Source organism: Leiobunum rupestre, chromosome 7, assembly GCF_980474605.1.
Source record: "Leiobunum rupestre chromosome 7, qqLeiRupe1.1.hap1, whole genome shotgun sequence".
Classification (NCBI taxonomy): domain Eukaryota; kingdom Metazoa; phylum Arthropoda; class Arachnida; order Opiliones; family Sclerosomatidae; genus Leiobunum; species Leiobunum rupestre.
Window position 1 is genome coordinate 49,961,161 of NC_143390.1, and position 14,024 is coordinate 49,975,184.

The 14,024-nt window shown below is 34.1% G+C and overlaps 3 protein-coding genes across 3 annotated transcripts; 2 read left to right on the plus strand and 1 right to left on the minus strand.

Annotated features, from left to right (window-relative positions):
• Nucleotides 1–1,116: 1,116 nt before the first annotated feature.
• LOC149936656 (zinc finger MYM-type protein 1-like) lies at nt 1,117–2,172 on the plus strand. The gene has a single exon (XM_090153717.1). It carries the CDS (start codon nt 1,117–1,119, stop codon nt 2,170–2,172), a length of 1,056 nt encoding a protein of 351 aa, XP_090009843.1.
• Nucleotides 2,173–2,192: 20 nt separating this feature from the next.
• LOC149936657 (52 kDa repressor of the inhibitor of the protein kinase-like) lies at nt 2,193–2,678 on the plus strand. Its single transcript, XM_090153718.1, has one exon. The coding sequence runs from the start codon at nt 2,193–2,195 to the stop codon at nt 2,676–2,678; it is 486 nt and encodes a 161-aa protein (XP_090009844.1).
• A 7,451-nt stretch (nt 2,679–10,129) lies between these two features.
• Nucleotides 10,130–11,185, minus strand: LOC149936658 (zinc finger MYM-type protein 1-like). The gene has a single exon (XM_090153719.1). The coding sequence runs from the start codon at nt 11,183–11,185 to the stop codon at nt 10,130–10,132; it is 1,056 nt and encodes a 351-aa protein (XP_090009845.1).
• Nucleotides 11,186–14,024: the final 2,839 nt, after the last annotated feature.

The window sequence follows — 14,024 nt, forward strand, 5'->3', positions numbered from 1 at the left end:
TATTGTTGGTGAATATTAAACAGCTCCTGTTGTAAGTTAGAAACCAACAAATCTAGAAATTTAAAAAACATTTTTGAAGAAAATTAGTTAATTACTTCGTAATATTTAAAAATGTTTAATTACATCGGTACAAATTTTAAACATGATTTAATTTTTGGAATGATTCTGTCTAATATAAGGCTCAGCTTGGGCTCAACTGCAATTGTAGACTCGGGAATAAATTTAAGACTCGAATTGGACTTTCAGTCTCATCATGACAGCGATAAATTAATCCACAATAAAAAGCTTCCTTTTTTAAAATAATAATAAAACTTTGTCATTTCATCGTTGCCTCTTATTTTTTCTACTCCCCAAATCTTCCTTGTTTCCTCTCTCTCAGTACTCTAATATCTCTCGTAAAGTTCGGTTCTCAAATTCAGGTTCATGTAGTCTGTCTGGGTTCCTTTAGAACAAAACTTTAATCGAAAAGCCTCAGGTAGTAGGTTAACTTCCGTAGGCACATTTCCATTCATTTCTGGATAAAATTTTCATGCAAATTCTCTATTGGTGATATGGTTGTCTTTTTATACTATCTTGTGGTTGTGAACGGTGGAACGAGTTTTCAACTTCTTTAGAATAGTTTTCCATATTATCTTCTATGGTTATATCTCTACAAGTGACATGTAATTATTATGAAAATGTAGTGAAAGTCTTTGCTGGTGAACCAATTCATTCATAAAAACTTTATACTCTTCCTAGAAAGAAGGCATAATCGAATAATCTCTAGAAATTTAAGTTACTAAAAAGGCTTAAGTTTAGGAACCAATTTCATTTAATATATCGTAACTAACCAATTTCATATTTATTCTTATCTAGCTGCCTTTTATTTTTATTATTATTTTATACTAGATGGTAAATTTAGCGTTGGAATCCAGTCAGTATCCTAAGCTCCGAAAATGTCTGCTACGAACTCGGCGTTGGGCTCCAATTTTTTCCGTGTTTTATTCTTGCCCAAAGGCGAGTTCTCTTCTTTGGAAAGCGATTAAATATCATTCCTTGAGCTCCATAAATACTTTTACAACCAAAGATGCTGCACCAAACCATATTTCATACAAAATAGCTGGCGCGATTTCAAATATGGCGTCTAAAAGAAACAAGAATGTGTTTGGCGCATGCTCACGTCCCTTCCCCTTTTCCGCCCCATTATCTGGCCAAAAAGGAGTATTAGTTACGCAAAGTTATAACAACTGGAAAAGAGCTATTGAAACATTTAATAATCATCAACACACGCAATATCATATAACGGCCGTTTTGACGTACGAAAAGCTTCGCGATATACGAGACGGACACTGTACTTCAATCGATCGACAAATTGATTTAAGCAGTGCATCTCAAGCAGCAACTAATATAAAACGATTAGAACCGATAATTAAAACAGTAATTTTATGCGGTCGGCAAAATATTTCCCTAAGAGGTCATCGTGATTATGGTGAATTTTCAATTGAAAACGAACCAGTTGCCAATGAAGGTAATTTTCGAGCTTTGTTAAGAGCGAAAGTCGATGCGGGTGACGAAAACCTTATCGAACATTTAAAGCATTGTGGTAACATTCAAAACCAAATAATAAATGCGTGTAACGATATAATTTTGAACCGTTTGGTCATGAAAATTAATTCAGCGAAAGGTTTTACCATTCTTGCGGATGAAACTTGCGACATATCTACAACGGAACCATTTTCATTGTGTGTAAGATATATAGACGAAGAAAACGACATTAGAATTTGTGAACAATTTTTACAGTTCGTTCCTCTAACTAGTACTACAGGTAAAAACTTGTCTGATAAAATATTAGAAAGCTTTACCGATTATGGAATCGATTTGTCGTATCTACGTGGGCAAGGGTACGACGGAGCAGCGTCAATGAGTGGAAAGTTTAACGGTGCTCAGTCTCACATATCAGCGATTTATCCACAAGCGTTGTATGTTCACTGCGCGTCGCACAGTTTAAATTTGGCAATAGGAAATGCCGTTTCGGTGACCCAAATACGAAATTGCATCGGCATAATTGAAAAGGTGTACAATTTTTTTAATACCCCAAAAAGACAAGATGTATTGATTCAAAATATTGATAAATATACACCTGAAACTAAGAGGCAGAAACTACGTCGAGTGTGCCCGACTAGGTGGGTATAAGACACGAAGCAATTATTACTATGGTAGAGTTGTATGATGCTGTAATACATAGTCTTGAAGCAATAACGTCTACATGGGACGATAAAGACTCGACCTCTAACTCAAAACTTTTGATTAATTCTTTGTGCGAATTTAGCTTTATGATATCTTTATATACCATACAAAAAGTATTTGCGTATACACTACCATTGTCTAAAATAATGCAAAAATCTGATAGTGACCTGTTAAATGCTCTAAGTTTTGTTGATGACGTTGTGGATCAAATAAGTATTCTTCGTGAATCACCGGAATCTTCGTTTAAAGAAATTTACGATGAAGCGTGTTTAAAAGCTAATAACTTCAATTTCGATATTAAAAGGCCAAGGACTACATCGAAACAAACATTGAGATCCAATGTTCCATCGGATTCCGTCGAAGAATATTTTAGGAGGACTACTTTTTTACCATTTTTGGACCAAATATTAAGTCAACTCCACGAACGTTTCACGCGACACCGGATCATTTAAAAAAAAACTTTTTCACTCTTCTCCCTAAAGGAAATATCTTAGCAGAAAGTGAAAAAAATAAATTTCTTGAGCTTTGCGAATTTTACGAACGTGATTTGTCTACTACGAATAGTTCTTTCTATAAATTTTTTATGCTTGCCCAACTTGTTAGACATGGGTCCCGCCACGTCACGAAAACGTCATTTACTGGGGCACGGCCAACTTTGATTTCTCGCGCATCTCTCGCGTTGGCCGTGACTGGGGGAGTTAGGGATTTTCTTTTAACCTAGGGCAATGTTCGGGTTAGAGAGCTTCACGACACGTCGTAACTGATTACCAAATATTAATTAAAAGTAAGTCAGTCGATTATTTTACTTTTCTATTATTACATAATAATTAATAATATAATTTTTGTAGAACTACCTCTCTTATAGCACGATGAAGATAAATTAATGCCCAGATTTTGACCTTGGCTAAGCCTAGGTCAAAACAAATGCAGTTTATAATAGTATTAATATATAGCTTGCTTATCAATTCCAATGTAATCGAATGTTCTCCCGTTTTTTCAAGGCAAGCTTCACCAATATCGGCTCAGGAAATAACTAAATAGCTATGTTATTAACTTTTATTACTAATAGCATATGTAACATAATTACTCATAAGTATGCCTCTGAATAATATTTCCATTGAAAAATTCAATGAGACCTTGTTGCACGCGGAACATACATTGAGCGGACCCAAAAATGCAAAAATGCGTATAATCCTTGCGCTATTGAAAAGGTTACCATGGAAATGAAATCATGTGATCGCGAGGCACGAGCTAAACTTGACAAGGGCAAAGCCAGAAACGCGCGAGGAATTCTCACTAACTTCCGTTTCCCATCATTAAAGTTGAGGACGCGTATTTCGTCACGGAGTTGTAAGTGACGTAATTTACGTAATATCCCGTGAACAAGGTTTCATTAACGAAAATGCTTTTATGGCATACTTATGAGTGATTATGTTACATATGCTAATAGGTTTCATCAAGGAAGTACTCTTATAGTAAAAACACCAGAGGTGAATCCGCCAGAATGGTATAGTTGCAATAATTATTGTCAGTAATCAATTAAATATGTTTAACAAATTTTACTCTTGGATATAGGTTGGATTTTTCTCCAGAACCAGGATGCTCCTCCTTTAGTAACATTGAGAAATAAAACTGGGCATAAATAGCCGGAAAATATAAGGATGGCATATTTATAACAACCCAATATGTTACAAAATTAATTAGTTAATGGCTTACATTTTAGCCTGGATTTTTGTGAAAACGAAGAATGCCCCGATTAAGATAGCTCGTTGCTGAACTACAGCTTTAAATCCTGTATATTTTATATTTCATTTTATACATTATTCATTTGTTTTAATTTTTTTGTTTTTAATTGCAAATAATTTCAGAGCTAGCCATGGTAGTAGTGATTTTCCAAATCTACCTGATGTGTCAGACTGGGATAATAGTAGTGTTGATATTTGCGCTTCGAAGTTCGGTTTTGTGGATATAAGCCACCTAATTGCACTGGTTAAAAGTTTTGCCGGCCCAGTTTGTCAAACAGAAGGATGCACCAAAAATGTGGTATTCAAGAGTTGTTTTAATGGAGCCATTCTGACAATATCTTGGGAATGCAAAAATAGGAAGCCTCGCAAAGGTAAATGGGCAGCTGCCGAACCAGATTTCAATTTACGGTTTTCATCAACAGTTATTTTTACTGGTTGTTCATTTTCTAAGGTCAGTGTTCTAAATGCAATGTATAATTTTGGTACGGTTACCATATCACCTGTAACTTTTTTCAGGTGGAATATTTATTCAAGTTGTTAAAGGTGCAAGGAATCAGTCGCACTACATTATATAAGTATCAAAAAGAAAATTGTTATTCTGCTATAATAAAGTACTGGTATTCCGAACCGGTATGTTTGAAGATGTTAGACCTTACGTGGAAGTACTATCAAAGGCTAGTAGGCCATCGTACTTCTAGGGTCGTAGTTTCAGGTAACATTGAGTAATAGTAGAACTTATTTTTTTTAATTTGTTAACTTCAAGGTTTCGCTGCTTTCAAGAATTAAAGGGAATATAACCTGCAAAGCAATCTTTATGGAAGACCCCTTCAATTTTTTAAATTTCCCTGTACAGTGGCGCCAAATATTTTTTAAACCAAAGGCAAGAGCGGCCAGAGCTGCAAATGTTGGTGTTCCACACCAAATACCTGAGGTTATATTCCCTTTAAAGTACCATTTGTAGTACTAATAGATGCGAGATGTGACTCTCCTGGGTTTAATGCTAAGCAATGTACTGCGATAGCCATGGCCCGTAAGATGTCGCTACCATCACAAATACCACGTGACTAGGTTGGATAACCCCCATTTTCTTTCCTTTTTAGTCTTATATCATGTTCGCACGGCAGGCCCGTAGCCAGGATTTTTCAGTTGAGGGGGCCCGAAAAATTCCTAAGGGGGCACGCTCAGTGGCGTACCGAGGGTTTGTGGCGCCCGGTTGAAAATGTGTATATGGCGCCCCCAATTAAAGTAAATTAGGAACAAGTATTCTTTACACACTACTTCAATTATATTGAAATATAAATGATTTAAACACGATGAATTTACTGCATTTAGAAGCCTCTACATTGGCATCTGTTTTCCTTTTCCGATAATAATCGCCATTCGCTTTACGTTAAGACATTTTCTACTAAAACACTTTTATTTAAAGTTAGGAACTGTGTCAATAATAGTCCTGTTTTTAAAAATTGTAACTTTTTTTATAAATAGGACTATTACTGACACTGTTCCTAACTTTTACCGTTTGTTGTATTTTACCAAAACTAACGTGAAAGACTTAGTTTTTTTTAATTACTAATATGTTAGGCACATTGAATAGTTCTACTATCATAACTTTTATAATAAACGATAATCATGTAACAACAGCACAAATATAAACTTACTTTTCAATCGATTGCCCCAATTAATTTAGGTTTTGTTTTGATTGTTTGTTACGAACTTTAAAAATATTAAGTAACAGAAACTGACACCTAATAGATTAGTACCTATAATTATTTGCTGAATTGTTGATAAAATTCTTTATAAAAGTAAGAGACTCCTTCTGTTAAAGTCTGTTAAACAACTAGATATCTCCATAATGGCCTTTCGATATAGACTACATCTAAATTGACGATTTGAACTAATTTCTCATCAAACAAGTTGCTTTTCTTCCTTACTTCTTACTTCGTTGGTTCTGTTCTACCGATAATTTAATATTATATACTGATTAAATTGCCAACGAGATCGAATAACGATATGTCCGTTCTTTAACAGTGTTTTTTAAAGCCGTTGTAAACTGACAAGGAGACTACCCCAGGTGATAATCACCAATTTTGTTGAAACCTGGTGGGTATGTAGACTTTATGGTAACACGAAATTTCACCAAGGGAAAAGTTGCAATAGGCATTAGTTTTGCCATGGCAACCGAAAATGTTTTTGACAACAGTGTGTATGAAAATAACAATTGATTAATTTTTACATTTTTTGATCAAATTGACCGAAATTCATCAAAATATCATAAAATTCATTTAAGGACATCGCACTTCTTCTATGGTACTTGGCTTTCGACAGATTTTTTTCAAATTGAAACATGTTGTTAAGCTTGATCAAAGGAGTGAAATTGTCCATTGCCATATTTCTCTAGCTCCTATAGTTTATCCAGTATCACTGGTCAAAAGTGGACAAAACTTAGTATAGTTTATTTGTTAAAAGGATTAACGGCCCATCGGTTAGCGTTCTACGTTCGGGCGTCGCTAGTCCGGGCTCACTATCAATAGAGTTTTCTTGCCAAGATTTTTACACCTCTACTTCATTATTCATTATTTCTTTTCTAGCAAATAATTATTCGATTAATTTTCGTACGTGGAATTATTAATTATTCAATATTTTATGAGCTATAATAAAATAAAACATACCATAAAAGAAATACTTAAGAAATCAGAATATATTTGATTAACCGTTTCTTTAAATCCCACATTCAACACTCGCTGATAGGAAAGAAACAGTCACACCATAACCGATCAAACACTTATTTATCGATTATAGTCAACGCTGCCCGACTGGGATTTTTTTTAAACATTTTCCAGCGGCGGTGCTGTTCGCTCCGCGAGTGACGTCATCAAGAGACCCATTATCCAATAGAATATGGTCGAAGCTATGGCGGGAGTATTTAATATCATGGTTAGTAGACAAGTGGTGTATGTTAGATTATAATAAATTTTTTAAAGAAGTAAAACATATAATTATAAATTCTTAATTATATTAACGGATTTATTTTCAAATGTTTAAAATTTGTGAAATCTTTTCTTTCAGTAAAAATAAATGTTTCTTATGGCAATATAAAATATCAAAACACAGTAACGAAAATGAGAAATTATTATAAATGAGATAACATTAAACATTTAAAATATTGTTCAACTTAAGTAATAGAATATACTTAAGTTTTAAAACTACTTTAGGAACTCTTAAATTTTAATGACAATGACTAGGTAGTGTTGCTATCACAGTTATAACAAGGCGGAAAAAGATACTTAATTATCTTTTTACGCCTTGTTATAACTGTGATAGCTGTGTAAAAAGCTAAGTAAGTATCTTTTTCCATTTTTTCCCTTCTTTCTCGACTCGTCAACCATAACAAAGTTTAAATAGTCCATTCTGATTATAGTCCGTATTTTAACAAATGATGAAATTACATTTAAGGGATATTGCGGCCATTTTCCTTTTATTACACGAGATAAGTTAGAAACAATACCCTTCTCCTTACTTAATTTATTTTTGGGGTGGTAATCTTTGATATTATTTTCAAAACATTTAACATCTTTCAAAAATGAAACCGATGGAGTTATATATCCGCCTAAAGATAACCTTTTTGTCCAAGAAGGAAAGGAATAATCGTGCTCACTTATATTTGGAGTATCGTATAAAACCAAGTCTAAATCAGGGTAAAGTTCATAATTTCGTTTGGCAACCCAACCAGCCAAAACTTCTTAAGCTCCTTCGTAACAAGTGTCAAACTCATACTCATTAAAGGGAATATAACCTCAGGTATTTGGTGTGGAACTCCAACATTTGCAGCTCTGGCCGCTCTTGCCTTTGGTTTAAAAAATATTTGGCGCCACTGTACAGGGAAATTTAAAAAATTGAAGGGGTCTTCCATAAAGATTGCTTTGCAGGTTATATTCCCTTTAATATCTTTCTCATTGCTATCTTTCACTAAAGCGCAGGCACTATTGTTATTCTCTACCCATGAGCCTTCTGTATATTGTTGATTATTTGGGCTAACGGGACTATTTAAAACATTCAACGCTGATCCTAAAATACGTTGTTCAGGATGAAAAATATTTTCACTACCTATTGTAGGTGTTAGAGGACTATTATTTTCACCTAACAGAAACTGGCGATCATTTGAAGGTTCAGTAGGAACTTCAGGCATATTGATACAGTTAAAAACACTCGTTACCAAATATTCTTCATCACCAACATCAATAGTATTGGAAGTCAATATATTTGTTGAACCTGGATTTTTTCCAAGAATTATCATACGAATACGATATATAGCATTCAGTGGGGTGGGTGATCGTCCAGACCCCTCTGGTACGCAATTGTGAGAAAAAATTATCCAAACAGTCTTGGTTTAAGCGGTGGGTTAGTAAATATTCAATGTTGTGATTACTCTTCAGATCGTAAAATAATGATTTCAGGGATTGGATTGAAATTATGATTCCTTTCTGGAATAGTTGCGAGCTCTTTTTTTTGGCACACAGCATTTTCTCCATAGTGTCTTTCATTTTATCGAGTGAAGAATTTTGTTTTCTTAATTCAACACCGTACGCGCATTTTGTTGGTTTTGAATTATGCTTGGTATATGAATTCATTACATCAAACCAGTCGTTTATGGTGGAAATAAAGTTCGCAGTTGCATCAATGACCTCTTCAGTTTCATACTTGCTAATTTCAGGCTTTAAATGTCGAAGGGCTGTTGAAACAGAGTGTGACATTAGTTCGGCAGTTTTTCTGACATTTTGTCGTTGCGGACCTTGACATTCTAAATGGTCTTTCCTCAATTTTGGGCACATTTCGACTTCATTCTTGTCTCTATTTAGTAGATGTTCTACTGGCGATTTGGAAATTTCTACACTATTTAGTATGAAACCTCCGTCCAAAAACCAGTTACGAGTAAGTTTCAAAGCGTGTGGAGCGTCAGCAAACATGTAGATTTTTCTGTCTAAAACTGGGTAACTAAACCAACTTCTATTAACTGATACGCTTAATTCTCTCCAGAGGCCCATATTTCCGCCACCCATATCATTAACGCATGATACAACAGTGTAACCAGTGGCGCACCCAGGATTTTTTATGGAGGGGGCCCTGATTGGTCTAGTAAACTAAGTTGAAATAATTTGAAGAAATTTAATGAAAGACAAAGCCTAAAATCTTTATAAAAGTGTATTAGATGGTAAAGTCTAGTTTTCGTTTCTTTTTACAAAGTTCTTGGGACAACTTCGCTGGTGGAGACTTTAATCTCTCTATGTATATACAACATAGCCAATCCATTTAATCGCGATTGAGTCATGGTTGATCTTAAAGAAGTCTTTAAACGACGTAACGTTGAAAATGACCTTTCACTAACGCAAGATGTTACCGGAAGTGTTACAAATATTTTAAGTAAGCTATATATGTTAGGATATATAATTTTATCGCATTTAGATAACGCGTCAATAGCATTTTTGCAGGGATTGCTAAAATTTTGTGCCATAATTTAATTTCTGCTTTTAAAACCGCTGAATTCGTAGTAGACAAATCACGTTCGTAAAATTCGCAAAGCTCAAGAAATTTATTTATTTCACTTTCTGCTAAGATATTTCCTTTAGGGAGAAGAGTGAAAAAGTTTTTTTTTTTAAATGATCCGGTGTCGCGTGAAACGTTCGTGGAGTTGACTTAATATTTTTCCAAAAATGGTAAAAAAGTAGTCCTCCTAAAATATTCTTCGACGGAATCCGATGGAACATTGGATCTCAATGTTTGTTTCGATGTAGTCCTTGGCCTTTTAATATCGAAATTGAAGTTATTAGCTTTTAAACACGCTTCATCGTAAATTTCTTTAAACGAAGATTCCGGTGATTCACGAAGAATACTTATTTGATCCACAACGTCATCAACAAAACTTAGAGCATTTAACAGGTCACTATCAGATTTTTGCATTATTTTAGACAATGGTAGTGTATACGCAAATACTTTTTGTATGGTATATAAAGATATCATAAAGCTAAATTCGCACAAAGAAGAATTAATCAAAAGTTTTGAGTTAGAGGTCGAGTCTTTATCGTCCCATGTAGACGTTATTGCTTCAAGACTATGTATTACAGCATCATACAACTCTACCATAGTAATAATTGCTTCGTGTCTTATACCCACCTAGTCGGGCACACTCGACGTAGTTTCTGCCTCTTAGTTTCAGGTGTATATTTATCAATATTTTGAATCAATACATCTTGTCTTTTTGGGGTATTAAAAAAATTGTACACCTTTTCAATTATGCCGATGCAATTTCGTATTTGGGTCACCGAAACGGCATTTCCTATTGCCAAATTTAAACTGTGCGACGCGCAGTGAACATACAACGCTTGTGGATAAATCGCTGGTATGTGAGACTGAGCACCGTTAAACTTTCCACTCATTGACGCTGCTCCGTCGTACCCTTGCCCACGTAGATACGACAAATCGATTCCATAATCGGTAAAGCTTTCTAATATTTTATCAGACAAGTTTTTACCTGTAGTACTAGTTACAGGAACGAACTGTAAAAATTGTTCACAAATTCTAATGTCGTTTTCTTCGTCTATATATCTTACACACAATGAAAATGGTTCCGTTGTAGATATGTCGCAAGTTTCATCCGCAAGAATGGTAAAACCTTTCGCTGAATTAATTTTCATGACCAAACGGTTCAAAATTATATCGTTACACGCATTTATTATTTGGTTTTGAATGTTACCACAATGCTTTAAATGTTCGATAAGGTTTTCGTCACCCGCATCGACTCTCGCTCTTAACAAAGCTCGAAAATTACCTTCATTGGCAACTGGTTCGTTTTCAATTGAAAATTCACCATAATCACGATGACCTCTTAGGGAAATATTTTGCCGACCGCATAAAATTACTGTTTTAATTATCGGTTCTAATCGTTTTCTATTAGTTGCTGCTTGAGATGCACTGCTTAAATCAATTTGTCGATCGATTGAAGTACAGTGTCCGTCTCGTATATCGCGAAGCTTTTCGTACGTCAAAACGGCCGTTATATGATATTGCGTGTGTTGATGATTATTAAATGTTTCAATAGCTCTTTTCCAGTTGTTATAACTTTGCGTAACTAATACTCCTTTTTGGCCAGATAATGGGGCGGAAAAGGGGAATTGACGTGAGCATGCGCCAAACACATTCTTGTTTCTTTTAGACGCCATATTTGAAATCGCGCCAGCTATTTTGTATGAAATATGGTTTGGTGCAGCATCTTTGGTTGTAAAAGTATTTATGGAGCTCAAGGAATGATATTTAATCGCTTTCCAAAGAAGAGAACTCGCCTTTGGGCAAGAATAAAACACGGAAAAAATTGGAGCCCAACGCCGAGTTCGTAGCAGACATTTTCGGAGCTTAGGATACTGACTGGATTCCAACGCTAAATTTACCATCTAGTATAAAATAATATTAAAAATAAAAGGCAGCTAGATAAGAATAAATATGAAATTGGTTAGTTACGATATATTAAATGAAATTGGTTCCTAAACTTAAGCCTTTTTAGTAACTTAAATTTCTAGAGATTATTCGATTATGCCTTCTTTCTAGGAAGAGTATAAAGTTTTTATGAATGAATTGGTTCACCAGCAAAGACTTTCACTACATTTTCATAATAATTACATGTCACTTGTAGAGATATAACCATAGAAGATAATATGGAAAACTATTCTAAAGAAGTTGAAAACTCGTTCCACCGTTCACAACCACAAGATAGTATAAAAAGACAACCATATCACCAATAGAGAATTTGCATGAAAATTTTATCCAGAAATGAATGGAAATGTGCCTACGGAAGTTAACCTACTACCCGAGGCTTTTCGATTAAAGTTTTGTTCTAAAGGAACCCAGACAGACTACATGAACCTGAATTTGAGAACCGAACTTTACGAGAGATATTAGAGTACTGAGAGAGAGGAAACAAGGAAGATTTGGGGAGTAGAAAAAATAAGAGGCAACGATGAAATGACAAAGTTTTATTATTATTTTAAAAAAGGAAGCTTTTTATTGTGGATTAATTTATCGCTGTCATGATGAGACTGAAAGTCCAATTCGAGTCTTAAATTTATTCCCGAGTCTACAATTGCAGTTGAGCCCAAGCTGAGCCTTATATTAGACAGAATCATTCCAAAAATTAAATCATGTTTAAAATTTGTACCGATGTAATTAAACATTTTTAAATATTACGAAGTAATTAACTAATTTTCTTCAAAAATGTTTTTTAAATTTCTAGATTTGTTGGTTTCTAACTTACAACAGGAGCTGTTTAATATTCACCAACAATATACCATAGAAAAATAGAATATATTTTACATTTCCATTTCACAAAATCAATGTTAGAAATCTCACAATTCTAATCTGAGTCAAATATTAATGTATAAAAAAAACTAAAAGAGCTTAGAAAAGAACTTTGTTTTAGCTGTATAATTTAATATCAAATTGAAATTATTTTTAAATTTCCTATAAAAATAAAATACAGGAGTTTAGAATTTTCAATCTCTTAAAACTTAAATCCTTAGTAATCCTAATGAAGTGGTTTGAGTAAACCATATCAGTTAATTTTCCACTCTGGTGTACCTTTCCATGTAAAAGAGTAGCGCACCTACATGACTCTGATGTTATAATATACAAAAAATATATAAACCATTAGAAAAATTGTAGAACTTGCTAATAAGTTACAGAAAATATAAGAACACAATTATACCCAATGAGCAATAACCAAATCGCAAGCCCCACCACAAATAGTTCTATAAAAATTGTCAAGTCCGAGGCGTACCAGCCCGGGTTCAGCGGTACATTTTGAACCGTGTGCCAAAAACACTCCTATCTTTAAAATATCAAGTACCATAACCACAAGGTAACTGACGAATCTCATAGACGGGTAATATCTTGATTTGATGTAAAGAAACTGCCCATAAATTTATTTATTTAGAATGAAAAATTAGTCACGAATTAAAGCAGGAATAAATTAATCGATATCACTATCAACTCACCACACTCGATTCTAACCCACCGATAATATCGTTCGCTTCAAGATGGGCCACTGCTTTTTCAAAACCTTTGAAATGTTTATTGCTGTTGTTGTCAATGATCAATTTTTCATATAATTGTAAATTTCAACAGATGTAATTTGTAGTAGAGTTGAGGAAAGGGTACGGGTTTTCCAGTAGAATATTTTATCTGGTTGTGGAGCATCTATCCCGCATAAATCTATTCATTAAAGATAGAAAATGTTTAATGACTTAAGTTATTAAAACCTAGCAGTATTTTTTTAATCAACTTACCTTGGAAAAACTTATGAACACCACTACCTAGCAAAATTTCAGGCTTGTTCTTTTTGGATTCCTTTGATATTGTAGTTGGAGCTTTTCTTTTACAAGAGCATTCCTCCAATAACCATTGCACATATCAAATTCTTCAAAAAATTGTAGAGCTTCCTCAAATTTTAACAAAATAGTTTTATGTGCTTTCCAACGGTTGTAAGGCCAACAACATACACGTTTTCGTCAAGACCTAGATTTTCATCATGATCTAAGTCCGGCAAACCGTATCTGTTACCACTTACATGTAATATTGTCTCGTTTTCGATCTTTTTTCTTTAATTCAGTAATATAATCACTTTTTTTCATTTAAATTTAATTCCTAAACTTGTGTATAACACTTTCAACGTTTTATTATAAGTTTCACTAAACATTCGTTATCCATAGTTAACATACGGAGAGAGATTGCGTCGTCTGCTTCTAAGAAACATTGGACCGTAAGCGCATGCGTGAAATAAAAAGCAAAAAGGTGTATTGACCTGGATCTTCGTTTTTGTTTTTTCCAACATTAATAGGAGCAAAAAAAAAACGCAATATCTACAATACGCATTGTTTTCCACTTTGGAATACAAAAGCCGTTCAAATTTTTTAAACCAACTATATTGAAAACTTCGATTATGACTCGCAGCGGACGTTGCGGGAAATTTAAAATTTGGTTCAGGTTTCCATACCCTTTTCAATATATCCA

Excerpts from the sequence above, each read along its gene's own strand:
- LOC149936657 (XM_090153718.1), top strand. The coding sequence starts at position 2,193 with ATGGTAGAGTTGTATGATGCTGTAATACATAGTCTTGAAGCAATAACG.
- LOC149936656 (XM_090153717.1), top strand. The coding sequence starts at position 1,117 with ATGGCGTCTAAAAGAAACAAGAATGTGTTTGGCGCATGCTCACGTCCC.
- LOC149936658 (XM_090153719.1), bottom strand. The coding sequence starts at position 11,185 with ATGGCGTCTAAAAGAAACAAGAATGTGTTTGGCGCATGCTCACGTCAA.